Source organism: Trachemys scripta, chromosome 1, assembly GCF_013100865.1.
Source record: "Trachemys scripta elegans isolate TJP31775 chromosome 1, CAS_Tse_1.0, whole genome shotgun sequence".
NCBI lineage: Eukaryota > Metazoa > Chordata > Testudines > Emydidae > Trachemys > Trachemys scripta.
Window position 1 is genome coordinate 91,944,448 of NC_048298.1, and position 26,416 is coordinate 91,970,863.

The 26,416-nt window shown below is 50.5% G+C and overlaps 3 protein-coding genes across 3 annotated transcripts; 2 read left to right on the forward strand and 1 right to left on the reverse strand.

Annotated features, from left to right (window-relative positions):
• On the reverse strand, window positions 1-4,980 carry NOL12 (nucleolar protein 12). The gene is made up of 6 exons (XM_034777004.1): window positions 4,828-4,980; window positions 4,165-4,270; window positions 3,624-3,672; window positions 2,859-3,001; window positions 1,764-1,855; window positions 1-757 (listed from the first exon to the last, which is right to left on the reverse strand). Exons 1-6 carry the CDS (start codon window positions 4,899-4,901, stop codon window positions 586-588), a joined length of 636 nt encoding a protein of 211 aa, XP_034632895.1. The 5' UTR covers window positions 4,902-4,980; the 3' UTR covers window positions 1-585.
• Window positions 4,981-12,761: 7,781 nt separating this feature from the next.
• Window positions 12,762-22,731, forward strand: LOC117880654 (arf-GAP with dual PH domain-containing protein 1-like). The gene is made up of 11 exons (XM_034777017.1): window positions 12,762-13,047; window positions 14,234-14,364; window positions 15,335-15,426; window positions 15,510-15,592; window positions 16,110-16,222; window positions 16,698-16,844; window positions 17,210-17,293; window positions 18,357-18,419; window positions 20,113-20,184; window positions 20,952-21,183; window positions 21,306-22,731. Exons 1-11 carry the CDS (start codon window positions 12,957-12,959, stop codon window positions 21,332-21,334), a joined length of 1,137 nt encoding a protein of 378 aa, XP_034632908.1. The 5' UTR covers window positions 12,762-12,956; the 3' UTR covers window positions 21,335-22,731.
• Window positions 22,732-24,664: 1,933 nt separating this feature from the next.
• Window positions 24,665-26,416, forward strand: LOC117870680 (urotensin-2 receptor-like). The gene has a single exon (XM_034757921.1). It carries the CDS (start codon window positions 25,329-25,331, stop codon window positions 26,409-26,411), a length of 1,083 nt encoding a protein of 360 aa, XP_034613812.1. The 5' UTR covers window positions 24,665-25,328; the 3' UTR covers window positions 26,412-26,416.

Here is a 26,416-nt window from a genome sequence, read left to right on the forward strand (position 1 = left end):
TTTGCACTCTTACAAAGTGATATTTATAAAGATTTACACCAGGAAGTTACCAATCTCAGCCTGGTTATCTGTATACAGGCATGTGGCTTTGTGCAAAGAGCACGAGACATTCAAAGTGGGACCAGCTTTCTTGAGCAAGGAGGAATGCAAAGTCAATGCAATAGAGCATAGGTGGAAGTTGAGCCCTCCCCTCCTCTTGTAAACCATCTAGATGTCATTCACTCCACACCCAACTCTTCCATTTCTGTAAGGTAAGACACTAGCTTTCCTCTGCTCCCATGGGAAGAGGAAATTCCAGGGAACAGAGGGACCTATGCAGAAAAGGCAGGTCCAGGCTCGATTCACAGCCCCCCCAACAGAGACTGTAACAGACCTTCCACTGCATGCAATTACAGTGAAAAATGATGGGCCCAGCGTTTACTGGCCCCAACCAGGAGAAGAGATAGATGGGCTCGGCTGTACAGCTTGTCGAACAAGAATCCAAACAAGGTCCCATCCACAACAAACTGGGCATTCACATCAGGCAGAGACTGTTGCCAAATGGAGAGTCTTGCCTTGCAGATAATCTCCACTTCAGTTTGTCTATTAGTCTTGGTTGCGCCCTCTTTTGCCAGTCAGTTTCCGGCGCTGGGACTTGCTGGTTCGTCCAGCACTAGGTTTCTGGGTTTTCTTGTGTGGGTCTTGGCCACGCCGGAGCTGCTTTCCCTTGGGCTTCTTCCGGCTGCGTGCGTGCAGTGAGGCAGTGAGCGAAGAGATCCTGTAGAGGAAAGAGAGAGAAAGTCTGAGGCTTGATCTACACTACAGACTTATGCTGATATAACTATGTCGCTCAGGGGTGCGGAAAATCCACATCCCTGAGCAATGCAGTTACACTGACATAACTCCCTGTGTAGACAGTGCTATGTTGATGGGAGAGCTTCTCCCGCTGATATAGCTACCGCCTCTCAAAGAGGTGGATTAAGCTCTCCCATTGGCATAGGTGGTGTCTTCACTAAGCACTACAGTGTAGACAAGCCCTGAGACCTAGCTGGGATGGAGGGGTGCCTAAACACAAGGGGATTACAGCTTCCACTACAAAGGCAGTTTGCCTGCTTGTGGTGATGCAGGGCACCATGCTATTTATATTTGTGTTGCACTAGCACCTAGGAGCCCCAATCGTGGATCAGGACCCCATTATACTCGGCCTGTACAAACAGAACAAAAAGATGACCTCTGTGTCAAAGAACTTGCAGTCAAAGCATGCTGCATAAAGTTTTAATCCCTTTGAAAATGGAGCATAGCCCAGTCACTTTAGCATTAAATACCGCCCTGTAATGCCCGCAAAGCAGCTTTGAATCCCGGACACTAGAAAATGTTGAGAACGCCACAGGTCTAAGCTTTAAAGTCACCTGATTGGCAAACTGTCTCCTTTTGCAAATCTGTTGAGGAGGGGGCGGGACTTCACCCAAACTGCACCAATATCCTTCTGCTGCCACTAGCAGGGATTAACATTAATGAGCACTCATTACCCATCAGCGCAAAACACCCCTCAAACCCAGCTTTGGAGCACCATGGCCCATCTATGCTTGTGTTCTGCCGGTGCCCTCTGCTGGTAGCTGATGAGCACAGCATCAGCTTAACAAAACACCACAGCAAGCCCAGGATGGACATCAAAACCCTATGTTGTCTCCCCACATGCATACTCCAGATATCCAAGTTAGAGGTGGTAGAATGCTACAGGATTGTTTGGGCAGGAGGAGAGAGGTGCCTAGTTTTATACCCACCTCTGGGACAGGAAGGGATCTCCAGACTTCTTGGGCAATGTACTTGTGAATCCACTTGACGTTTCCTTTTCTTCTGATCCACTACCTCCTCCCTAACAAAACACAACAGGTCAGTCTGAGCAGCGTTAGGTGGTTCCACAGCTCTCTCATTCGGACAACAACTTTGTGAAAGAAAGATCTTCTCATAAATGACCTCCTTCTCAAACTCTTCAAATCCTCCACTACTTGGTTCCCAATGTCTCAGTAAACCATAAGGAAGGACTCCACAGACCAATAGGGGACCACTATGCTGTTCCATTCCAAGACCCAATCTGTAATTAAGGTCTAAAGGGACACAGAATTGAGTTTCATTATGAATCAGAGGGTTTCATTTTTGAAAAGACACCAGGATGGGTTTCTGGATGGGCAGATGTCCTCAGGGATCTGCAGGATTCCCTCTACCACACAGGGAGCCTTTTGTTTCCACGTTACTGGTTCAACTCCATAGGCTCATAGTGATCACAAGGCGTTTCCAACCAATTACTGCCTGGAGACCCTTGGGAAATGAGCTTGAGGTCTCAGTTCAGTTCTGGGGTTTCCATATGCCAAAAAGCCACCACAGCTGGAACTAACTGGATTTCTCATTTGCAGTCTCAGCAGAGAGACCAAGGACTAAGTGGGTCACGGAGACAAATTCCCTCTCACCATAGAGATGATCTCTTCAAGACAGGACTCAGGCTAAGTGGACAGGCCATGTAGGGAAGTCTGTACACTAGCTAGTCGTGTCATACCTGCTCTGGGGATACGGCAGCCACCAGAGCTATCAACTCACCACCTTTCACCAACACTAAGTTTCTATGGAATATCAGAGAACTTAATTTTGGGCGTGAAGCAGCCTTTCGGGAAAGTCCCCCCCCCCACTCATGAACCAACAATGGCAATTGAGGAAGAGTGTAAAAGTTGCTAGTCTCCTTTCCCATTCTTGCTCCTACTGAGGGCCCCAGTAGACACAAACTACTGTCATATTTAGGGAATGTTGGGCCCATCCAACCAGCTTTGGAGATTTTTGAGACTAACACGATGAGGACTGGACAGAGACACAGCAGAGAGTCGTACCCCAGAGGAGCTGAGTCCTAGCTGGCGTGCTCCTGAGAGGTCCAGGTCACTGACGGTAGTCACAGTTACAGTGTGGTTTGGGTGATCAATGCTCACAGACTCTGTTCGGGATGTCACCAAATGTTCCAACTCATCAGCCTCATCTGCAGAGTCAACAAAACACACCACTGACCATGCAGGAAAGGTGTGAACACCACAAACACAAAGCAAATGGGCTCCCCAGCCCAAATTCACCCTGATCAGTTCCTGCTCTATATGGGTAGGTGGCCCAATTGCTGCACCCAGCATTACAGGGCTGAGAAGGCTCTGAAGCCACAGAGGCAGAGAGTGAAGTCAATAAGAACAAACATCCTCTCCCCGCATATAGGGGGTCTCACACCTTGACAAAGCCTTACAGATCACCTCCCAGTTGCTGCTTTCTATACCTCCCACCCCAACCAGATACAGCCTCTGCCTGGAAAGATAGTGGCAGAGGGATTCCTCTCCATAGCCCAACAACACTGCTTCTCAGTCAGGCACAGGGGGCAATAAAATAATTGCTGGGCTAATTGGGCTGCCTCTGCTTCATTCCCAACTCACATCACAGCAATGAAGGAGAGGTTGAACACACGTCTCCTAACAGCAGGACATAAAACCTTAAGGCATCAGGTTGGCCCTCAGTTAAAAACTCCTCCTTGTAGCTTCAGCACCCAGCCATTTGTCCCCCCATCAACTGAGTTGTTGGTCATCATGGGGTACAGATCCATCACAGGAGACAACACTCACCTAGGGCCTCTTCTCTTTCTGTCAGCAGTTTCAGGTACTCCTTGTGCCGCTAGAAAGGGAAACAAGTCAAGTCACTGCAGTACTTCCAGTCTTACCAGCTATCACCCATGGCACAATCTCTAAACCCTTGCCCAAAGCATGCCCCCACCCTTCCTCGACTGGGCTGCAAAATAAATGTCACGCGTCAAGCTGTCCTGCATATACAGCATTGGCTAGAGCCAGTGTGAGGACGGGCGGTGTAATATTCCTCCATACACAGCTGTGCCAGCGCACCTCAATTCTACCCTACTAATGCATCCCATTATTATAGTCCTGGAGTTACCACGCAGCTCTGCTGATACATCCAAATGCTGCAGAACCTCCAGCTATTCGAGTCCTGTCTTGTTCCCCTCTCAGCACCCTGTCTTGCCGATACATCTTACCGTTGGCCTGAAACACCCCAGCTATTCCCCAACTACTGTATAGCCCCTTGCCACAACATACTGCCACGAACTAAACACCTCTAACCAACTAACCACATAGATCACCTAGGGGAAAGTACCTCCTCTTTCATCTTCCTTTGCTCCTCTTTCAATTTTCGCTTGATCTCCTCCACCGCCACTTTCCGCCTCTCCACTTTCCGCTTGTGGAACCCAGTCAGGTACTCCCTGCAGTGCACACGGGGCAGGTTACAGCCATCCTGACCTGAACAGAAGAGAAGCCCTGACCCTTGCAGAAGCTCCTCCCACCCCGAGAAGGAGGAGTGGGGAATGGGAGGAAGAAAACCAAGTCTGGCATGGCCTGCAGCTCTCCACAGAATACAGAGGAGGAGGAGGGCCAGCATAAAGCATTCCCAAAACTGAGGCTCACAGCTAATCTTGTTTCCTACCAGTTCAAGAGGCCCGCCTCACTCAGCATACCAAGAAAGGGGCAGGGAGAGAAGAAATGTCCCTATTGGGTATGTGTGGGTGTCTGCTTCCCACGTGGGAAGGCACCTCTGCCACGGGTGCAGTCCAGCTACTCTCTCCACACACACACACACACGTGGCGAGGCACCCCTGGAGGAAGTGGGGGTCCGGCTGCCTTTCCCCCTGACACGCACACATGGGGAGGTGACTCTGAAGGGGGGAGCTGCCCCTCACACACACGTGGGGACGATCGGCGGCGTCTCTGCCGTCGGACCCTCGTGACACATGGAGCCCGGCTCGGGCCCCCGCTCACTCACCGCCGACTGTCCTCATCGAAAATCACCGCCCGCCGGAGCCCCGCGCCGCTACCCCCCTTCTTCTTGCGGCCCATCCCGGCCCCGGCCCAGCAGCGCTGCTCCTTCCGGGGAACAGCCGCCCGCCAGGCCCCGCCCGGCTCTTCCGCCTCCTTCCGCTCGGCGGCTCACACGCGGCCTCCCAGCACCGCCCCCAGCAGATCGGCTCCGCTCTCCGGGCTGGCCGGGGAGGGGAGCGATACAGACTGAGCTGGCAGGCTGGGGTGAAGGGATGTCCCTTCCCCACACCCCATCCGGGAAGGATTCGGCCTGGGGCGCGGGAGAGACCAGGGCCAGGTGGCCCTCAGCCTCAACAAGTGTGACCGACAGTATGCACAATGCAAGCCCTAGCTCGCCGACCCACCCTTTACCCCCTGGCTCAGCTCTGGGCAAGGATGAGCTCCTCAGTGAGTTTCATACCCGCCTAAGCTGTGTCTCTGCTCTCCTGGGGCTCTCCTCTCCCACCCCCCAATGCGCGAGGCCATTCCCAGAACAGTCTCTGGATGTTAATAACAATAGCTGGAAGTTCCCAATCCTGGGATCCTAGGTTGGCAGGGAGCGGCGACGGAGAGAGAGAGACTGACTTGTGATTTTTTAATGCTTAGGTTGGCTAGTCTGTGCGGGTCCTTCTCTGAGGTACTGACACCTTACCTACTAACAACCAAGGGAATAAAATCTGGATCAATTCACAGCCTTGCTGCCTTTCCTCTAGTTTCCTGATCTGAACTTCATTCTTCTTCAGTTTGCAGCTTTTCTGTAGGCACCTCTTGTCAATTACCTGTTCTCCTCTTAGTAGGTCAGATTCTGCCCTCGGTTACAACCATATAACCCCACAGAATAAAGTGGCCCTTTATCTTTGTTCCTTTAACTCATCGTAGATGTTGCCACTGGGGACTCTTTACTAGCCTGGAGATGTTCCCCTCAATGTAGTGGCTGGACGAATGCACTGCAGGGCACCAAGAGTGTGAATACATTTCTCCAGCAACTGCACTTAAGGGAGCAATCTGGACTAGCTCCATTATCTTCCCCTCTCTATCGTATTTATTTAGGCCTGGTCTACAAGACACGGTTACTAAGCTGTCTTGCCTTGACCTGCCTGTGGAATGGCTCCACTTATTTGGCTCCCACTTACATTTAGTACCTCTCTACCGTAATTTAGTAACACCACCTTCCCGAGCAGCGTAGAGTCACAGTCCATGTAATTAGGTTGACTCAGTGTCAGTGTAGACACTGCATTGCTTACATCGACCATTACTGGCTTTCAGGAGGCATCCCACAATGCCCCACACTGACAATACAATCGATACAAGCGCTCCTGGTGAGGACACACACCACTGACACAAGGAGCCAAGTGTGCACACACACAAGCGATTTAATAATGGTGGGGGCTGTATACCAACATAAGTTAGGTTGACATAATTTTGTAGTGTAGACATGGCCTTATCTAGTTTCTTATACAGTGCTCATCACCATACTATTGGAGCTCCTGGAGGTAGCACATCCACTCTTCCCTCTCATAACTCGGAAATGGTGTGCCCACTCTTTACAGAAGGGTACAACAACTTACAATATGGTTACTTACCATAACGGTTATTGTTTGAGATGATTTGCCTGCATGGATCCCACTTGTAGGTGATATGCATGCCTTGCATGCACAAGCTCATGACTTTCTGGAGGGCCCAAACTGTCATTCCCTTCTACTATTTCAAGAATCTATCACAAAACTGAAATAGCAGAGAAGAATGTGGATCACTACAGTTACTGTAAAATATACTGTGAAATAAGTTTTGCTTCTAGCATTGCCTATGTGGATCCTCTTGTAGGCAACTGGTAGAAGGCATTAGGAAATGGTAGGTGTTACTAAGTTAATACCTGCACAGTGCTTTAAACATTTACATTGCTTATTTTTGTTATTTTATTTCCACTGTACTGCTGAGTAGAGCTGGTGTGAAAAGTTCCAAATTTGCCAATTCAAAATATTTTGCAGAGATGGTGCAATTTCACTGAAGTTCCCATGGAACACTGTCTGTCAGCTGTTTTCCTCCTACCTGGCCTGTCTGGCACCTAAGTAGCCTACTTGGTGGGCTGCTGGGAACCCCAGGCTTCTAGGGTCCTTGGCTCTGGGCAGCACTTAAAGGGCACTGCTCCAGAGATGGGGCTCCATTCCCTTTCATGGAGAATTTTGAAATTTGGAATTAAACCCCATTTTGAAATATTAACATCCTCCGTGAAATAGAATGACCTTTCTCCACCCAGCTATAGTGCTGAGTGAACCTCTCTACAGTACCCAAGTGGAGAAGGGATAACATTTCTTCCTTTGGCACTATCTCATGCTAGGGATCCCTGAAAGGGATGTGGAAGAGGGGTATAGGCAGCATGGAGTGAAATTGGATAAAGTTTCCCTTTGAAATGATTTTTAAGAACAATTGGTCTGAGGCAATTCTACTCCATGCAACAAGGAAATAAGAAAGGCAGTTGCCAAAGGACCAGGAGGAGGGGAACAGGTCTACAGAGAAGGCTGGTCCAAGATTCTTGACTGGACTGTCAGATATGAGACCTTGCAGCAGATGACACGGTCATCCAGTTAACAGTTGCAGATGCTGATCTCTGTGAAAATATGTCTATCTTATAAGTAACTCTCTGGACTTGTGTAAAGGCCTTTGGTTAGTGTGTTACCTATATAACCCTGGAGACTGAAATCTAAACTAAGGAGTTAACTTCTTTGCAGATGGAGGATAACAGTTCTAGAGACCTCAGCATTGCTCTTGAATCTTTAATAGAGAATGCAGGGAATCATTAGTTTTGTTGCTAAACAGATTAGGCCTGTTGGAATTATTAATAATATTTTAAATTATTAATATTGATATGGGAAATCACCAAACACTAATTTAACCATTAATTCTTTTATTAAATCAAAAGGCCAAATGGTACTTATACAATTGCTCTAAACATGCCTAAAAAGCCTAACTAATACGCAATTTACTACATCCAAACAGTAACAAAACATTTAGAAGCATTTGATCAAGATACTTACAACTGAGCTAAACCCGGGGGTACTCAGACTCATATCAGCCAGCTCCAACGTGGTCAGGCAGGTATTAGCAATGAACCCTTTAAGAGTTTACTTTTTATACCTTTTAACAAACAAGTGATGTCACTGCCAATTACTGACTTCAGCTAAAAACCAATTGGAGACAGTTCACCCTTCTTTCTACTCTTAAACCACATAAGAGTTACAGTCTCCTTTCCTCCCCTCCTTCTTGGTGTGGAACAGTTTTCCCATTGCACCTGGGTTCACATGGGCTTTAACACTGGTGTGTGGGTTGGAGAAGGGCTGTGTCGGCTCATTGTAAGACAGAGTCTCTATGTGATTTAAAGCCATCTGCAGTCACCCCTATTGATCAGAGGCCTTCTTTTTAGAAAATGTCCCTTATCTTATTAGTTATTCTTTAAGATAACTTAATTGCCAGACATCCTCCCTACTTTATTATTTTTGGCCTTATAACTCATTATTTTCAAAGCCTTCCTTCTACTTGCTAATCACAGCCTTTTTTTTACAACACATATGTATTTTCTTAACCTAAGCTAACTTTAGTTCTTTAATTTTATACTTATCCTACAGAGCCCCTCAAAAGAGAGGTACTCAATGGTTCTTTGGACCTCTCAGGTATGGCCACTGCTCTAGCTGCTATCATCTGCATCGAAAGCTGCTTAGAAGGCATGTTTTGTCACTTGATGACCCTCTGCTATCCCTGACTTAGTTTCCTTCTTAACAGCCTCGGGAAGCTGATCCTGGTGAGACAGTTTATCCCAGCAGTGGCATTAGAACACTTTTAATAGTGGGGCTGCTGAAAGCCAGTTCCCTTACCCCTGTCTGTGCCCCCGCCCCCTGAGCTGGGGCCGGGAGCAGGGCCGTGTCTCCGGGAGGGGGGGAACCGGAAAGGGATAAGGGGGCTGAGGCTGGGGCCACAGCTGGGGGCAGGTGCGCGGCTAGCAGCCGGGACTCTGGGCGTAGGGCCGGGACCCCACGTGCAGGGCCGGCAATGGAGCCCAGACCCGGGGCTGGCAGCTGGGATCCTGGGCGTGAGGCTGGGAGCCTATGTGTGGGGCCAGGAGCAGAGCTCTGTGCAAAACCCGGGGGTGCTGCAGCACCCCCCGCACTCCTAGTTCCCGTGCCTATGCAGGTGAGGAAGTAGTATATAGCTAACACTTCCTGGTAGCTGACTATCCTCATCTGGAGGGAGGCTGAGGAGTATGCCTTTTTCCATAGAAGATCTAACCTCTTTGAATTTCTCTCCCTAGGTGAGAACAAGGAGAATCAGATGATTGGTTTCTTTCTTGCAGGTTGGGTGGTTGCAAAAGCATTCAAACCTCAGGGAACTTGGTATCTTCAGTCAGGTCTTTTGCAGGAAGGGACGTTGATGTGAGACACAGATCCTTTCAGGGCTCCAGGATGCCTTCATTTGTGGGAATAGCTACCCTACTAGGGCCTGTAATATGTGGCACAAACTGAAACTTTCTCTGCTCAGCTGCCAGTTCCAGGTCTAGAGTCTCAGCAGTTCTCCCAATAGGTATTTTTGTAGTCATTAGGAGAAGTTGCTGGAGGAGCCACAGTGTCATCTGGGGATGAATAGAAGGGATGAGGAGGTCCTGTGGCAGGATACACATCAGTCTCTTCATCCTCCCATTCTTCGGATCAGAATTTCTGAGGGAGATGCTTTGGAGCTCTCACAGGAGAAGAAAGTGTAACCATCCTGGCCTCTTTTCTGCCTTCTTGGATGTTCAACCCCTTTCAGGTACAGGCAATGGAACCCACATGGGCCCGTGAGGCTACAATATCACTGAGCCATAAGGCTATGGAGGTGATACGCCAGGAGGAACCCAGGAAGCAGGAGGCATCCAAGAGGTAAAAGTAGCCTCACCAAAATGAATATGCTCCCACCAGTGAGGGAGAACCCTGATACTGTAATGGGAAGCAGTCTTTGGGTCTGCTTCAAGAGCTGGACACAGAGGTAGAGGTAGCGCTTGTAGAAGGAGCTGATTCCTTATTGCCCATGACACTTGGCTTTGGAGAAGAGGACAGTCAGGTTGATTGGTTCTGAAAGGATGATTTCACAATATCCTTGGCATGGATTCCAGGGGTTTGGGGATTGGGGGTCTGTGTCTCTGTCCATTGGGGAACCAGTGGCCCTGCATCCTGATTCAACCATGTGAGACGGAGATCTCAGTGTGGCTTTCTCTGGTATTTCTGCCCTTGAGGATGTTGCCTTTGTAGATAAATCTCTGATAATTTTCATATGACTTTACATTGTGCCTCTTCATATAACCTTGTGGTGGGTCTACCCACGTGTGACCTCTGTTTTCATGGGACTTTGTATCAAAGCCTCATTTAGAAACTTTGCATTGCCCTTGGTATAATATTATAGCCCCTAAGGATAGAATAAGATGGAAGAAAAATTTCTTTTTGCTAGCAGTAGAACAAGAGCTCTCCCCACCCACTCTTAATCAATTGCCCTGTTGAATGAATGAGGTGTGGATGAGCAAGGCATGGAAGGCAGCACCTCCGGACAGCCTCAACTGTTGGAGAGGGGCTGGAAGCCAGACCCAAGGACAATAAAACGTGTCAAGTGGGCTCATTAAAGACAAGCAGACATACCGGACGGCCTCGGGGGTTAGAAGCAAGCACCTTCTTTTGGAAACACCCTCTTTGCAGCATTGGGACAACACTCAAAAGAAAGCAGCACAAAGGACCAATGGACACAGACACAGAGTTTGAATCTGGTATAGATTTGCATAAGAGGAAAGCTGCTATAAAAGTGAGGTGTCTTGCAGAGGACCCCGGATCTCGTCTTGTCAACATGGGAGCATCGATCCGGATCGGCAGAAGCCCGGCTCCACCCCCTCCCCCATCTAACTCACCTGGCCAGTGCAGTTAAGGGGAGCAACTAATTGGTAACAACAAGACGGAGTGTGTTCGTGTGTGTGTGTGTGTGAGTGTAAGTGTAATATATTATATGCATATGATATAGTGTTAGTGAATACATGTATTACTAATAAATGTGGCGTTTTGCCTTATTCCCCCTGAAAAGATCCTGTGCAGTACTTTAAGTACAACACCTTTATGATTCTCTGTAAAAGATGTAATTGAGGCAGGTATCTAGGGTTTGACAGTCTGAGAACTAAAGGATTTACAAATTGGGCCCTGGTCTGGAACATGCCCTTTTCCTTAATGGAAGAGGGATCTCATGTGGTCATCTGTGATGGACGTTAAACTACCAAACAAAAGACAAGGTTGAAGTCAGTTGTCTCGGCTTTGACCATTGAAAGGGTGTGCAGGTCGCACTGGGAACACTTGATGGAGGCTAAGGAGGCTGTTAAGTGCCCAGTGGATCAGGAATCTAACACAGACTCTGTCTCTAACTCTATTTAAAACAAGCAGCTGCATACAGAAAAAGAGCAAAATCTCCTGAGGGGGAAAAGCAAGGATCAAAAGGGAAGTGGCATGTCCTGTCAGTGCCGACTCGCTGCCTACAGTGGTTTGAAGGAACGGATTTGGTTGTTGGATCAGCACCTCCTTTTATGCTCTCAGGGGCATGAGGAACGGGCGGGGTGCACACGCAGCCCCAACGGACATGGCCCTCCAAAACGTGCTGCGCTCATGTGCCCCAGCAGGGGCGCTGGAACAATTTGCATAGTGGGGGTGCTGAGAGCCCCTGAACCAAACTGTAAACCCTGGATATGATGGGAACCACTTCAAACCAGGGGGTGCGGCCGCACCCCCCACACCTCTAGTTCCAGGACCTAAACCCAAGGCACCTCTACAGTGAGGACCCACAGGGCAATCATCCCAGGAGCTCCATTCCTCTCAGCACTTGCTTTCCTGCCTCAAAGCCTCATTGGCTGAAATCTTTTGTCACTCTCGCCTCTACTCCAGTCAGCTTCCTCAGGCTGGGGGTGGGGCTAAAAGCCCACTGCCAAACCTCAACTGCCACAGAATCTTGTGGAACCTTTCGACTCCAAGATTAAAGGTTCCTGATTGGAGCCTCTCCCTCCCAATCAGGTTCAGGCAGGGGTGGGACTTCCTCAGCTCAGGCTGAAGTTCACTTTCTACTGTGGTGTTTAAAAGCGGCTGCTGGTGTGCAAGGCCCTAGATGTGTATAACATGATATCTTATGACCCCCTCTGGCAGTCAGGTCCCACATCCCCCTCTTCTGTCCCTACAGAGATCGGGTCGCATGAACTAGCTGTGTCCCCCTCACTCACAGCTACAGATCAAGTCACACGTTCTGACCACTTCTCTTCCATCAGTCCATACAACAAATCTCCAGACTTCCTTTAAAGGAGCTGCAGTTTAGTCCATGTTGTTGGGAGCAGGACACAGGCTGTTCTGTTAGTTACAGGGTGGGTGCTGTGGTTGTTTTCAGTCTTGTCAGTGTGCCTCAAGACACAAGCTGCAGGACTCCCTGAAATATCCAATCACTGTAGACAGTGTGGTCTGGTAGTAACAGCAGGGGAGTGGGCATTAGGACTCCCAACTTTGCCACTGACTTGTTGTATGACCTAAGGCAAGCCACTTAAGCTCTCTCTGCCTCACTGTCCCCATCTGTAAAATGGGGATAATATCTACTTTTCAGGGAGCTTGTGAGGCTTCAGTAATGCTTATAAAGTGTTTTGAGATCCTCTAATGAACCCTGGCACATTATTAATTATGAGGCGGCCTGGTGGCCATTACTCCTGACACTGGGTGTCGCCTCTGAACCTGTGTTGCTTTTAGCAACTTGCCTGCGGCTTGTGTTCTTTTCCTGGAACTTGTCCTTTTACCAGCAGAAATGCGGAAAAACCGGTTCTGTGGTTAATTGCTGCACTTCCCTTCACGCCCACACAGTCGGCCTTCTCCTCCTCCTCAGCCTGCACACACCTCTGTCTCTTTCCCTCTACTGCACTCTGTCAATCCAATAGGGTTTGCTCTCCGATTTTATTAACCCTACTGATCCCCTGCCCCAAGCCCCTTCTCCCTTGGGCGAGCCAGTGGGCTTGATCACAGGTAGCTGCCTTCCTGGCCCTGCCCTGCCCAAGGGCAGCTATTGGAGACAATGGCTGAAAAGGATGACAAGAATTTGAAAGCCCTAAAAGAGGTGTGGAGGAGAGCTGAGAATGCCTTGTGCGCAGACTGTGGGAAGCCAGGTGAGTCTCTGGGGTCTCAGTAACCCGGGCTGGGGAAGAGGCTGAGGCGGAGAGAAGGGGACACTTAGCAGCGATGGATCCAAATTGGGGCTTGGTGTTGGGGAGACAGTTCCATGGGAGGGGCAGCTGGAGTAGCCAGTTTTGGGGATGAAGTGGAGGAGTAGGTGTCAGAAACTGTCTAGCCTTGGGGGAGCAGTGTGTCAGGTTGTGGTTTGATATGGGCTGTCTGGAGGAATTTTTCCTCCATGGACGGGGAAGGTATGGTGGGAGAGTCATTGGCCTAGCTGGACACTAGGTTCAGGGATTTGTTTTCTGTGTGTGGAGATGGTACCTGGGTAGAAGAGACCCTACTGTGCGCAGTGGAGGAAGAACAGGGACATCCCACCCCTTAAAGTGCAGAAAGATGGGGAGATTTTGCAACCACACCACCTTGGGCTGCTGTCATGTCAGAGCTGAGTAATTCCTTGGGGTCAGGCCTGGTCAGGACTTGACAGAAAAGCTTCTAAAGAAATTGCAGATGCTGCAAAAAGTGGTGTGAGTGATTCAGAAAGCCATCCTCTCCTTAGAGCCAGCACTGAAACAATGTCCTGCCATGGAGATATTGTTCTACTAGAAGTGCCATCTTTTGAAAGGAATAGAAATCCAAGATCATAATCTTGGAGGAAAGTTAAAAGACCCCATGGCACTTTCAGCAAAATGAGGGCGTTAGCCCCAAATTCAATTTTTGGTAATTAATCACATTTAACCTTCCTAAATTCCTACTCGTTTCAATTGAATTCAGTGTTGTTCTTCACTTCCTTGAACAGTTGAACAGTGATGTGTGTTGCTGTGCATTGTTAAATAGCTGCCATATTCCACCCTAGAGGTGGCTGCATTTCTGTATTGGGTGAATGATTCTGAGAAAGAGAGAGTCTGTAAATTTTTTGGGGATCCTTCAAAATAAAAGGCACAATCTAGATATAAGATCATTATCCTACTGCTTGGAACAGCAGGAAGGATAGAACGATAGTGATGTATTTTATTAGCTGGTGTCTATTCCCCAGCAGGTGACTAACTCAGCTCACATGAAATTGAGGTTATTCAGCCCTCCTCAACTATTTCCCTGGGGGCCTTGACAGCACATTTCTCAGTCATGGCATATCTCCCTTGAATACCTGCCACTGATCCCCTTTTTATTTACCCTCAGATCCTGACTGGGCATCTCATACTTTGGGTGTCTTTATCTGCCTGAGCTGCTCAGGTATCCACCGCAATATCCCTAACATTAGCAAAGTTAAATCCTTGAGGATGGACCACTGGGATGAGGCCCAGGTGCAGGTGAGAGTCTTCTTACCTGCATCCCTGCTGCAGTGCAACTCAAGTCGGGGTTCTTTGTCCAGAACACTCAATTTCTTGGGTCCTGGGAAAGTGAAACCGTATGATCAGGCCTTTTGAGCCAATCATTTCATAACTAGCCTCTTTGCTAGTAGAAGGGTTTTAATACCCCAGTGGAGAGGATTCCCCCCAACCCATCCCTCCCCCAACTTGATGGACGATGATGCACTTACCCTTTGGTGGGCAGAGTGAAGACAATGGCTCTGCATTATTCCTACGTCATGTTATTTTATGACTAGGGTGGAAGTCTGCTTGAAACATACCCCGCCAAGACCCGGGGTCCCCTTGGCTGCACACAACTGATTCCCCACCAGCCAACACCATGGAGACCAGGCCCTAGGTCTTATGCAGGACTCAATAGTCCAAGCATGGCACCCCTTCTACCTCCACCTTGGAAGACTCCACGGCGCTCTGGAAAAAGCCTCCAAATAGTGCTGGATCCAATAGGATCTATGGGAACTTGACTTCTCCGCCCACTGTCCCCCTGCGCACTCACCAGGTCTCCCAGACGGCCATGCAGAAGCATCCGTATAGCACCACTCTTTGGAGAGGAGCTGAGAACTCTGGGATATGTTCCCAAAAGGCTTTGCTGCTGCCACAATACACGGGATGGAACAGCAAGAGCACTAAACAAATGTACATACGCCAAGTGCGTGTGCACTGCCCCCACGTTAACCACTTTTGCGATAATTACATTGGGTTCAGTACAATCGATGTAAGTCTCTAAGTCAGACCAGGCCTTTGAGACTTGATAGATACCAACCCTTGTGTAATCTCTCATCCAGGGACATTTCAGTGGATGGGAAAGGGGATCTGCTTAGATGGCTACACCCTGCGTGTAGGGGGATGGGAAAGGCCCATAGTGCAATTTGCATCAAAGGGAAAGCACTGACTCTCCTGTCTTATTTTGCAGTTCCTGCAGCAGCATGGGAACGCAGTGGCTAAAGCCACGTACGAGGCTCACATCCCCATTTACTATTACCAGCCAACCCACGCCGACTGCCAGTAAGAATGATTACTTAAGAGAGGGTGGTCACTTCTGGGATCCTTCAGTCTGTCACTAAGCCCCACATTGTGTCACTCCACAGAGTCCTGAGGGAGCAGTGGATACGGGCCAAGTATGAGCGCAAGGAATTCACTGAGCCAGGGAGACAGCTGCCATATTCCAACAGTAAGAGCACGGCATGGATTTATCCCTCACATGTATACTGCCCCAGCCCTGGCTGGGTGTTGATAGGGCACTTGCATGAGAAAGCTCGCAGCACTGACATCTCCACTGGCCCTGTCAGCACTATTGTGAAGGAGCTCACATGATGGCTTGTACTTACAGGGCATTATTTTGAGGAAGCTCATGGTGCTGGCATCTTGGCTGGGCACTGCCACAAGGAAGCTCACAGCACTAGTGTCCCAGCTGGCACTGATGTGATGGAGTTCACAGTGCTGGTTTGGCCAGTGCCCCAGGCTAAGGAATCACGGTCTTCCTCCATCCCACTCCCAACGACGACAGTGGTCATATTTGAAGTTCTCCTGTCAGTGCAGCAAAGCAAACTCCTGCACCCGAGGGCATGCAGAACGAAGCAGGCAGAGCTCTGGGTCACTGCCAAGTGCCTACGTGTGGCGGGCTGGGAGGCTGAGGTGTACATGCAGAGAGCGAGCTCTCTCACACAGACTGGCTTCTCTGTTCCTAGGGCTGAAGGAAGGGATCCTATGGAAACGGGGCCGGGATAACGGGCAGTTCTTACCCCGCAAGTTTCTCTTGTCTGAGCGAGATGGGTGCCTCAAGTATTTTGCCAAACCGGACGTGAGTATGGTCTACTTGGAGGGCAGCTCCTGCCTCGCAGTGACCCCAACCTGGGGAGAGTGCCCCCTGCTGGTGGCAGGGAGACATTTCTATTCTCCCCACACAGTCCTGAGGACTCCCCTTGCACCCTCAGAGTCCCCCATGCTGGGATACAGCGTCCCTTACTGGTAAAAGGGAGATCCTTTCCATTCGCTACATTCCCAGAGGGATTTTCCCTTAGTGCTGCCAGCACAGTCCAACCTGGGGAGAGAGCCCCTACCTCGTGCCACGGAGACATTACTCTTCTCCCCTTTACAGTCAATGCATCCAAACCTCTGACACTCCCTCTGCTGGTGCTAGGAAAGCCTTTCCAATCTCTCTGCCCAAAGGACTCCTCTCCGCTTGCCTTGTCAGTGCCTCTCAGTCTCTAGCCAATGGTTTCTATCCCATCTGTATCTTTAGGGCCAGATCTCACCGATTCCATTTCCTTTCTCAGGCAAAAGAGCCCAAAATAAATATTAAAATTGACACCATCAATGCCACATTCCAGCCAGTAAAGATCAGGAACCCCAATGGCCTGCAGATCAGCTACCTCAAGGATAACAAGACCCGCAATATCTTCCTCTACCACGAGGATGGAAAGGTACAGGGGCCTGTCCTAGCCCGAGACAGAAATCCCAGCCTTTAGCAGTAGCAGGTGCTGGAGGGAATGGTGTAGGAAAATGCTGGCAGAATCACTGTACTACATGTTGTGGGAGTGCTGCATGTGTGTGTGGGGGGGTGTCACTGGAGGGAAAGGGGCAGAAGGATTGGCTGGGGGATGAGTTGCTGTATAATTTAGGAGCCACTGTAGAGACTGGTATATAGGCTTTTGGGTTGAAACTGAGGAATGCTGTGAGAGTGTGGGCCACAGGAGGAGCTCATACGTATTCCCAAGGAGCTGTTTGGAGGAGTGGGTCAGCACCGGTCACTCTGAAGCTCTCTCTCCTGTGCTGCTTCCCTCCCCAGGAGATAGTGGACTGGTTCAATGCGATACGCGCAGTGCAGGTTCATTACCTGAAGGTGGCATTTCCCATGGCCAGTGACAATGAGGTAAGAGATCACCTGAGAGTAATAACCAGCCCCCCTGCTGGTATCGGTATCTAATACCACCCAGATAGAGGAATTTATCTGTTCTCTCAGAGTCCTCTGGGGAAGAACTCACTATTGTGACTTGGCTAATGTTCCCTCTAATTTTTTACATCCATGTGTGGAATGAATTTTGCTATGAGCACCAATATGGAAGTGATGTCTGGCGGGGGTGGAGCCGAGGGGTTCAGAGTGTGGGAGGGGGCTCAGAGCTGGGGCAGGGGGTTCAGGTGTGTGTGAGGATGAGGGCTCTGGCTGGGGGTGCGGGCTCTAGTGTGGGGCTGGGGATGATGGGTTTGGGGTGCGGGAGGGGACTCAGTGTTAGGGCAGAGGGTTGGAGTGCGGAGGGGTGGTGATGGCTCTGGCTGGGGATGCAGGCTCTTGGGTGGGGATGAGGGGTTTGGGGTGTGGGAGGGGGCTCAGGGCTAGGGCAGAGGGTTGGGGTGCAGGGGGGGTGAGGGATCTGGCTGGGGTTGCGGGCTCTGGGGTAGGGACAGGGATGAGGGGTTTGGGGTGCAGGTTGCCCCAGGGCTGTGGTGGGGAAAGAGGACTCCCCCCAGCCCTCTCTCACTACAGCAACCCAGGGCTGGGGGAGAGTGCCTCTTTCCGGCCATGGCAGCTCTGGGGCCGGGGCTGGGGGAGAGGTGCCTCTCCCTACCATGGCAGCTCTGGGGCCAGCGGAGAGACACCTCTCCCTGCTGTGTGCCTGCGTGGCCCTTGATAGCCTGCTGCGCGGCTGCACGGCTTAGAGGGAACTTAGGATGCCAAGCTAACAGTGGTGCGGTTACAGGAGCCTGAGATGGGCAGAGAAGAGCTGCTCTCGGACGTATCCCCCGGAGACAGCCCTCTCCCCTGACAAAGCAGGGAAGGTGACATTAGTAGATGGAACTTAGAAGGGGATTAAGATCATGAGGAGGGAGAAGAGAGGAGTTGGAGCGCTGAGGGCAGGCTGAGAGGGAGGGAGTGAACAAGAAGAACCAACTAAAGTGAAAGATGTACTGGGATATACCATTCTCCTTTTATGCAGATCAAAAGCCGACTAATGCAGAAATTCCTGAAGGAGGGGTACATGGAGAAGACTGGTCCCAGGGTAAGATGGAATGGCACAAGGAATCTAACTGAGACACTAGGGTTCCTGACCTGCCAGGGTTCATTTCAGGATCCTCATGTTTGTCATCATATCCCCAGACTTCTCAAAGATCCGTGGCAATGCTGCTCTGTGCCTCAGCTAGGGCACAGCTGGGGTCTCATTGGGGAGCAGTGAGGGTGGCAATGAGGAGATGCAAAATTAGATGAAGATGGAGGCTGAATTCCTCACTCATCCCACAAGAGTGGGTTTATTAAGTGTATGTACGTGCGTGCATATGGACCTTGGAGACTGACCTTCCCTGTCACCTGAGCTCAGGGGCCCTTTGGGTGAGAAGTCTGTATGTTGGTGGAGACACTCAGGATTGAAAGAACATGGGTGCTGAATGCCCTTCTCACCTCAGCAGAAGTGGGTTCCCTCCAGGGCAGGGATTTTGAGACCAGTTTGTGTGTCTAGATCAGAGGTGGGCAAACTGCGGCCCACGGGCCACATCCGGCCCTCGGGACTGTCTTGTCCAGCCCCCGAGCTCCTGGCCCGGGAGGCTAGCCCCGGCCCCTCCCCTGCTGTCCCCCCTCCCCCACAGCCTCAGCTCGCTCGCTCCGCTGCCAGCACAGTGCTCTGGGCAGCGGGGCTGTGAGCTCTTGGGGCAGCGCAGCTGCAGAGCCCGTCCTGACCCAGTCTCTGTGCTGCGCGGTGGCGGTGGCCTGGCCCGGCTCCAGCCAGGCAGTGCGGCTGTAGCGCCGCCAGCCACCGGTGCTCCAGGCAGCGCAGTAAGGGGGCACGGAGCAGGGGGGGTTGGATAGAGGGTAGGGGAGTTTGGGGTGGTGGTCAGGGGGCGAGGGTATGGATAGGGGTTGGGGCGGGGAACGGGGTTGAATGGGGGCAGGGGTGATGGGGCGGCAGTCAGGAAGGAGGGGGGGTTGGGTGGGGCAGCAGGGGGCAGTCAGGGGCAGGGGTTCCGGGCGCAGTCGGGACAGGGAGAAGGGATGGTTGGATGGGGCAAGGGTCCCGGGGCGGGAGGGGCGTCAGGAATGAGAGGAGGGGTTGGATGGGGCAGCAGGGGTCCAGGGGTGGTCAGGGAGCGGGGGTGTGTGAATGGGGCAGGGGTCCCAGGGGGGCGGTCAGGGAATGGGGGGGTTGGATGGGGCACGAGTCCCGGGGGGGGGAGCAGATAGGAGGTGGAGGCCAGGCCACAACCCCCTCCCCTAACCGGCCCTCCATACAATTTACAAAACCCGATGCGGCCCTCAGGCCAAAAAGTTTGCCCACCCCTGGTCTAGATCAGGGGTAGGCAACCTATGGCACGCGTGCCGAAGGCAGCACGTGAGCTGATTTTCAGTGGCACTCACACTGCCTGGGTCCTGGCCACCGGTCCGGGGGGCTCTGCATTTTATTTAATTTTAAATGAAGCTTCTTAAACATTTTAAAAACCTTATTTACTTTACATACAACAGTAGTTTAGTTATATATTATAGATTTATAGAAAGAGACCTTCTAAAAACGTTAACATGTATGACTGGCACGTGAAACCTTAAATTATAGTGAATAAATGAAGACTTGGCACACCACTTCTGAAAGGTTGCCAACCCCTGGTCTAGATGAAGCCCCGGATTTAAATGAAATGCGGTAGCAATTCCCCTCTCTCCCCCGCAGAGGGCACTCTCCTCCTATAAATGTCCCCTCTTCACCTCCACAGCAGAGAGAGGCCTTCAAGAAGCGCTGGTTCACACTGGATCACCGCAGACTCATGTACTTCAAGGATCCATTGGTAAGTAGGGTGACCAGACAGCAAGTGTTGAAAAATCGGGACGGGGGTGGGCGGTAATAGGAGCCAATATAAGAAAAAGACCCAAAAATCGGGACTGTCCCTATAAAATCGGGACATCTGGTCACCCTATTGGTAAGTCAGAACTTGAGATTGCATCCAGCTCTATTGTGCTGTGCTCTGGGGCGAGGAACAGCTGAAGGGTCCCTTTCCCTAGTGGGGTGGAGGCGAGACACAACTCCCCAAATTTCCATCAACAGATGCTTGGCCTCCCCATTCCACACACATCTCTCCCCCACCACCTAGTCATTCCAAGCCCTGTGCTTGCATCAGTCCTGTAAGCAATGGGAACTGGGTTATAATAACGATATGGTGGAAGTGACGCTATCTCAAGATAGCAGGAAGGGGACAGGAGACCCTTCTTATCCAGCCACCCTCTGCGTAATCCCCCTTAATGCCCTTCTAGAGCCTCCAGTTCCTCCCACCATATTCTTTGGTCTCTTGTTCCAAAGATCATTGCTCATCCCTCCCACCCCCCTTCCCAAATTCCATCCCCTCTTAGTTGCTTCCTCTGAGTATAACTCCCCTGGTGTTCTGAACCACCAGTTCCCTTTATCCCGTTTGTTGTCACCCCTCCTTAGACCTTTTGCACTCATCTGCTCTGCCCCGTCTCCCAAACTCCCCTAGCTCAGGCGCTTCTGGGCCATGTCTGTTTGGATGCCAGCGAATCCCTCCCCATGACACATCTGCCTTTCCCTACTGCTGTGCAGGATGCGTTTGCTAAAGGCGAGGTGTTCGTGGGCAGTAGGGAGCATGGATACAGCGTCAAGCAAGGGCTGCCAGCGGGGGCTCAGGGCAGCTTCTCCTGGCAGTACGGCCTCACCATCGTTACCCCCGACCGGGAGTATCTCTTCACCTGCGAGACAGAGAGTGACCAGCAGGACTGGATCACGGCCTTCAGTCGGGTCATTGAACAGCCCATGACCCCCCAGGAGTATGCAAGTAAGTGCGAGGATGGTGTTCACTTCTCTCCTCCTGCACCCGCCCACCAGCCTCATAACAGAGAGAACTGAGGCTGGCCTGTCTCCCTGCTCTGATATACCCTCTATTTGCCTTCCCTACAGTTGAAGCCTACTTCAAGCTCAGCTCCTAGGAACCCCCTGGAGAACTGGACTGCAGCTCTACTCTGCCTTAGCCCTTTGGGAGGGTGCTATGAGAGAGAAGAGGAGCTGTGCACCAGAGAATCAAGACTCTCCCAGTACCTCATGGTTTGGAGCACTTTTTCTTAAACAGATCAACCAACCTCCCTTTGTTGCAGGGGAGCAAATTAGGCTGTACTCCTTTAAATGGAAGACACATTTCAAGACTGAACATTCAAAGCAACCAGTCACTGAGACCACTCCTAAGCAATGTTGTGATCGAACTGGAGACTGGAAGGGTCTGTCATCCAATCGGGCTTTAAAGGTTTGAGTACCAGGAGTGGTGAAGGGTGGGGGAGGGGGTGTTGTCTTTTAAACTTCCGTTATCGCACCTTACTGGAAAAGGGGAAGCTACCATAAAAGTGGAAACAATAAGCACTCATTCAACATGGGTGGTTTGTAGGGTGGAGTGCAGCTCTGGCAGGGCGCGTAGTCTAGAAGCAATTATAACATTACAAGGAAAAGGCTTCTCAGTTGCTTAGGAAGAATTGAATTTTTCTGGAAATACAATGACGTTTGACATTTTACCATCATAAATCCAGGAAGGACGTTTAGAAAATTAGTTCTACAGCCAGGGCTGGCACCTTCTTTTTCATTGACCATGCCAGCTGCACACAATAACCCAGTTCAACAACTATCAAGTCACATATTCACAGGCGACCTTCTTCCAAAATTTTGCTGCAAAGATTAAAGAACTGGTGTGTATGTGCATATATAAATTAGGGAATCACTGATACGAGTATGGGGAAGACACTATATGACTATCGACAGTATGGCAGAGACTGTTTTCATTCTGAGCTGTACATTTTAACAGTTGTGTGCGTTCCATGATAATAATACCTAGCTCTTATCTAGCACTTTTTAGCAATAGACCTCAAAGCACTTTACAAAGGAACAAGTATAATTCTCTCCAGTTTTACAGATGGAGAAACTGAGGCACAGGGAGGTGAAGTAACTTGCTCAAGGTCACCCAGAAGACCATGACAGAGCTGAAAACAGAACCCAGGTCTCCTGATTTCTAGTTCAGTGGTCTATCCACTAGGCAACACTGCCTCCATAGAAGTGTAATACACTGGATTGGCATGTGGGTTCATGTTCTCCTATTAGTGCCTGGCCCCAACAAGTATAACAGCCTGCTACTTATACATAATTAAAGGAGTTCTTCATTAGCTCAAGCAGTAGAGACCTGTGTTTTGGATCCTGGAAGTTGCAGGTTCAACCCCTTCTGATGTCTCCATGGTTTATTATACAAGCAGCATGTGTATGTACATAGTGTCTATTAACAGGGGCTAACTGGAGTTAATGGTGCCCACTCTGTAATGTAATAAGCTCAGAAAGAAACGAATAAAAAATCTCATTGTAGTTTATTGTTGGTTAGGTGAACTCCTGTTCTGTTAAAAGTTAACCCAAAGGACTTGTTCTTGGAGGAAACATGAATAACATGATAGCAGAATAAAGGGGGCAGAGTCTGTATTTTTCTACGGTGAGCAGAGAGGGCCATGACTATTTCCATCAGAATCAAGTTACACCCTACAAAGAATGAATGTAGTCAGCTTCACTTTCCTTCTCTGCCCCTGTTGGGGGGATCCCTTTCTGCCTTTTGGCCTGGAACCACCATGATCGGAGGGACTTTCCATCTTCTGACGGGAGATCACCTCACATTCAGGGATGAAGACGGTGGTCAACCGCCTTGCTCCCCTGGCACGATGGCACTTTCTTCCATGAGGGTAAAGCTCATCTGTGCAGGAGCCAGAGCTCTCAGGGGCTGGTCTGAGATTGTGGCATGAACTCCCCCAGGAACTAAGGATCAACACAAACCCCACCCCTTCCTCTGTAAGTGCAAGGTGCGTTTCTTTGCCCTGCCTTCTCCACTAAAAACAGAGCAGTGTATACATTAAAAAGAACACCCCCCTCCCCCGAAACAAAACCTTACCAAAACAAAACACTCCACTGCACACTTAATTCTCCCCCTGGGGAGAGGATGAGCGCGAGAGAATGCATCAAATGGGACACATATTGGTCATAGCGCTTAGTGAATCCTGGGACGGCACTCAGATACTACAGTGTTGAGGGCGTTATAGACCCTGTACAGACTGCTTCCCCGCCTGCTGTTGTACACTCTAATCCCTGCGATACTGCCAATAACTAGATACAAGCAGGGATTTGGCTCCAGCGCAGACAAGCAACAATACTGAGGATGGAATCCAGTGGATCAGGAGGCTCCCAAGAAGCCTCCCCAATATACACACAATGGTACATTTGATAACTCTGGGTTACATGTAGGTCTATACTATGCAAACATAGGCTTTGCTTATGTAACCCCAGTCTCAAAGCATGGCTGTCCCCAACTGGATAGCAAACATGGCATATGTCTGGGCAAAGGGGATGGATGTGGGAAGGTCAGTAAGACGTAGTAGAGTGTGTGGACAAGCTCAATCCAGTTCATCCCATATCTAAAGGAAGGAGCAGCTCCAGTAGCTAGGGTGACCAGATAGCAAGTGTGAAAAATCGGGACAGAGGGTGGGGGGGTAATAGGTCCCTATATAAGAAAAAGCCACCAAAATCGGGACTGTCCCTATAAAATCGGGACATCTGGTCACCCTACCAGTAGCTCATCTAGCAAAAGGAAGCTACCCTCTAGAAAGGCAGGTCCCTCATATTCCACTAGGGGGCAGTGATGCAAACATAGACACCCCATTGTAGGTATACTGGGTTGAGGGGGAGGGGACAGAGTATCACACTTTGGGGGTCTAAAGATACCAGCCCTTTGGGTGTCTAGGAGTGGTGCTCACACCCCATGAAGTGCTATTGAAAATGGGACAAGTGGTGGACTGCAGCCCCATCAGCAGCAGTGGGAAATCTTGCACCAGTGTATGACTATCGATGGGGCATATGTGGGGCTTTACAACGCAAAGGACCTATTTCATTGATTCAACCCCAAATGCCACTCCACAGTGTGTCCAGTCCACCCAGGACCCCCTTGGAGAAGGAAGCAGCACATATGCCTCTTTTCCCATCCCCTTCCAGGTCAGGGGCAGAAAAACAGTGTGTTGGCTACCCTGACAACTTGTTCCCTATTAACACATTTCCAACACTGACCCTGGCATTTCTAGTCTGACTCTGGGATGCAATGACTTTCCCTGACGCTCTCAGCCAGCCAAGGGAGTAGGAGTGTCATCCTACGCCTAAAGCCTCCTTAAAAGGAGTGAAAGAAGAAGTAGCAGCTGCAGAGGGGAAAATTAGAGGCAGGACCAAAAGAGTGAAAAGAAAAAGAAAAAGGAAAGAAAAGCAGAAAGATCTGAAAGTGGGTGGAGGAGGGGGAGAAATCTAATGCAATTCCTCACCTAGTGGCTAAGAGCTCAGTACAAACTCTGAGAGCATTGACACTTGGGTGTTAAAAGCTGTGAGTTAGACAAGTTCCTCCGCCCGGAGGGGATGATGGGATAGTTTTGGGGGGAATCACAATTTTCCTGTGGTTTTCTCTGAGCTGAGAGGAAGGAGAGATCCGGAAGAAAGACAAATTACTTGCCCACTGAGGAGGAATTTCTGTTGGTCTCCACGGGCCAGTGAACACTAGGGAGGGGAGAAGAAGATGAAGAGAGCCAATGGCACCTCCCCATACATGGAAGGGTATTTGGCTACCCTGGATCTGAAGGCATACGCCTCTTCTCAACTCCATGGGGCTGACAACTGGTAAGGAATCCTGCTGAGCCGGGCTTGTAAAGGATTGGGACAACCTAATGAGCTGTATTGTTTGGTGTGAGAAATAGACTCTCCCTTAATGTTTTGGTGTCAGGTCAGCCAAGGTCTCTTCTCACTCCTTCCTTCCCCAGCTGTCCCCACATTGAGTCTACAAGAGTACCACACACCAAGGGGAAATGCATCTCTGGCAGTGCATGCTGTAGTTTCTCTCATTACCAGAACGTGTGTTGTGACCCTGGGCCAGTGATGGCAGAGGGGGGAGAGGAAGCTCAGTGTGGTAATTTCTCAGATGATGGTACTAACCTAGAAGAGGATAGCCCACTTACTGGGCTCTTGGGCACCATCCTGACAATCATGTGCCTTTTTGGGATGACAGGGAATATCTACACACTAGTGGTGACATCCAGAGGCGTGTCTGGCCGCTCAGCTGGTTCCCTGTGTGTCTATGTGGTCAACCTTGCTCTGGCTGACCTACTCTACCTCTCCACCATCCCCTTCGTGGTATGCACATACTTTGCCCAGGATTGGTTCTTTGGGGATGTGGGCTGCAGACTCTTGTTCAGCCTGGACCTCCTCACCATGCATGCCAGCATCTTCCTGCTGACAGCCATGAGCCTGGAGAGGTACTGGGCAGTGACCAGGCCACTGAGGGCCAGGCAAGCCGGGAACAGCTGCCGCAAACTCACCAGCCTGGCCCTCTGGATCCTCTCGCTGCTGCTGACTGTGCCCATGATGGTCATGATCCAACTGCGGGACAGTGGCAGCCACAACAAGCGGATCTGCTTCCCCACCTGGACGCCCGAGGCCTTCCGCATTTACCTCACAGTGCTCTTCACCACCAGCATTCTAGCTCCTGGCCTGATCCTAGGCTTCCTGTACTGCCGCCTTGCCAGAGCCTACTGGACCTCAGTGGCGGCCATGCAGCCGTGGGTGACAGGCCCGACCTTGAAGCAGAAGCTGTTCTCCAGGATCTTCAGCATCATCGCAGCCTACTGGGCCTGCTTTGTACCCTTCTGGGCCTGGCAGCTTGCTAAGCTGTACTGGAGTGAGGGCCTGGGGATCAGCCCTACCACCCAGGCATACCTCAACTTTGGAGTGACCTGCCTGACCTACGGCAACAGCTGCATCAACCCGTTCCTCTACACCCTGCTCACCCGGAACTACCGCGAGCACCTGGCCCATAGCAGGGAGAGGCCGGCAGGGGAGCAGGTCCTCTTCCTGACAGGGAAGCAGGGTAGGGTCCAAGCAGAAGGCATGCCCATGGTCTCCAAGGGACTGCCAGGCGGGGGGCTTGGGAAAGGAAGGCAGGGGGGAACCTCGGGCAATTAAACTCC

Coding starts and splice junctions, on each gene's coding strand:
- NOL12 (XM_034777004.1), bottom strand. CDS start 4,901: ATGGGCCGCAAGAAGAAGGGGGGTAGCGGCGCGGGGCTCCGGCGGGCG. Junction 3,673..4,164: donor AAAGGAAGATGAAAGAGGAG/GTACTTTCCCCT, acceptor TTCCCTTTCTAG/CGGCACAAGGAGTACCTGAA. Junction 1,856..2,858: donor TAGGACTCAGCTCCTCTGGG/GTACGACTCTCT, acceptor GTGTTTTGTTAG/GGAGGAGGTAGTGGATCAGA.
- LOC117880654 (XM_034777017.1), top strand. CDS start 12,957: ATGGCTGAAAAGGATGACAAGAATTTGAAAGCCCTAAAAGAGGTGTGG. Junction 14,365..15,334: donor GGGATGAGGCCCAGGTGCAG/GTGAGAGTCTTC, acceptor CTTATTTTGCAG/TTCCTGCAGCAGCATGGGAA. Junction 16,845..17,209: donor TCTACCACGAGGATGGAAAG/GTACAGGGGCCT, acceptor TTCCCTCCCCAG/GAGATAGTGGACTGGTTCAA.
- LOC117870680 (XM_034757921.1), top strand. CDS start 25,329: ATGGCAGAGGGGGGAGAGGAAGCTCAGTGTGGTAATTTCTCAGATGAT.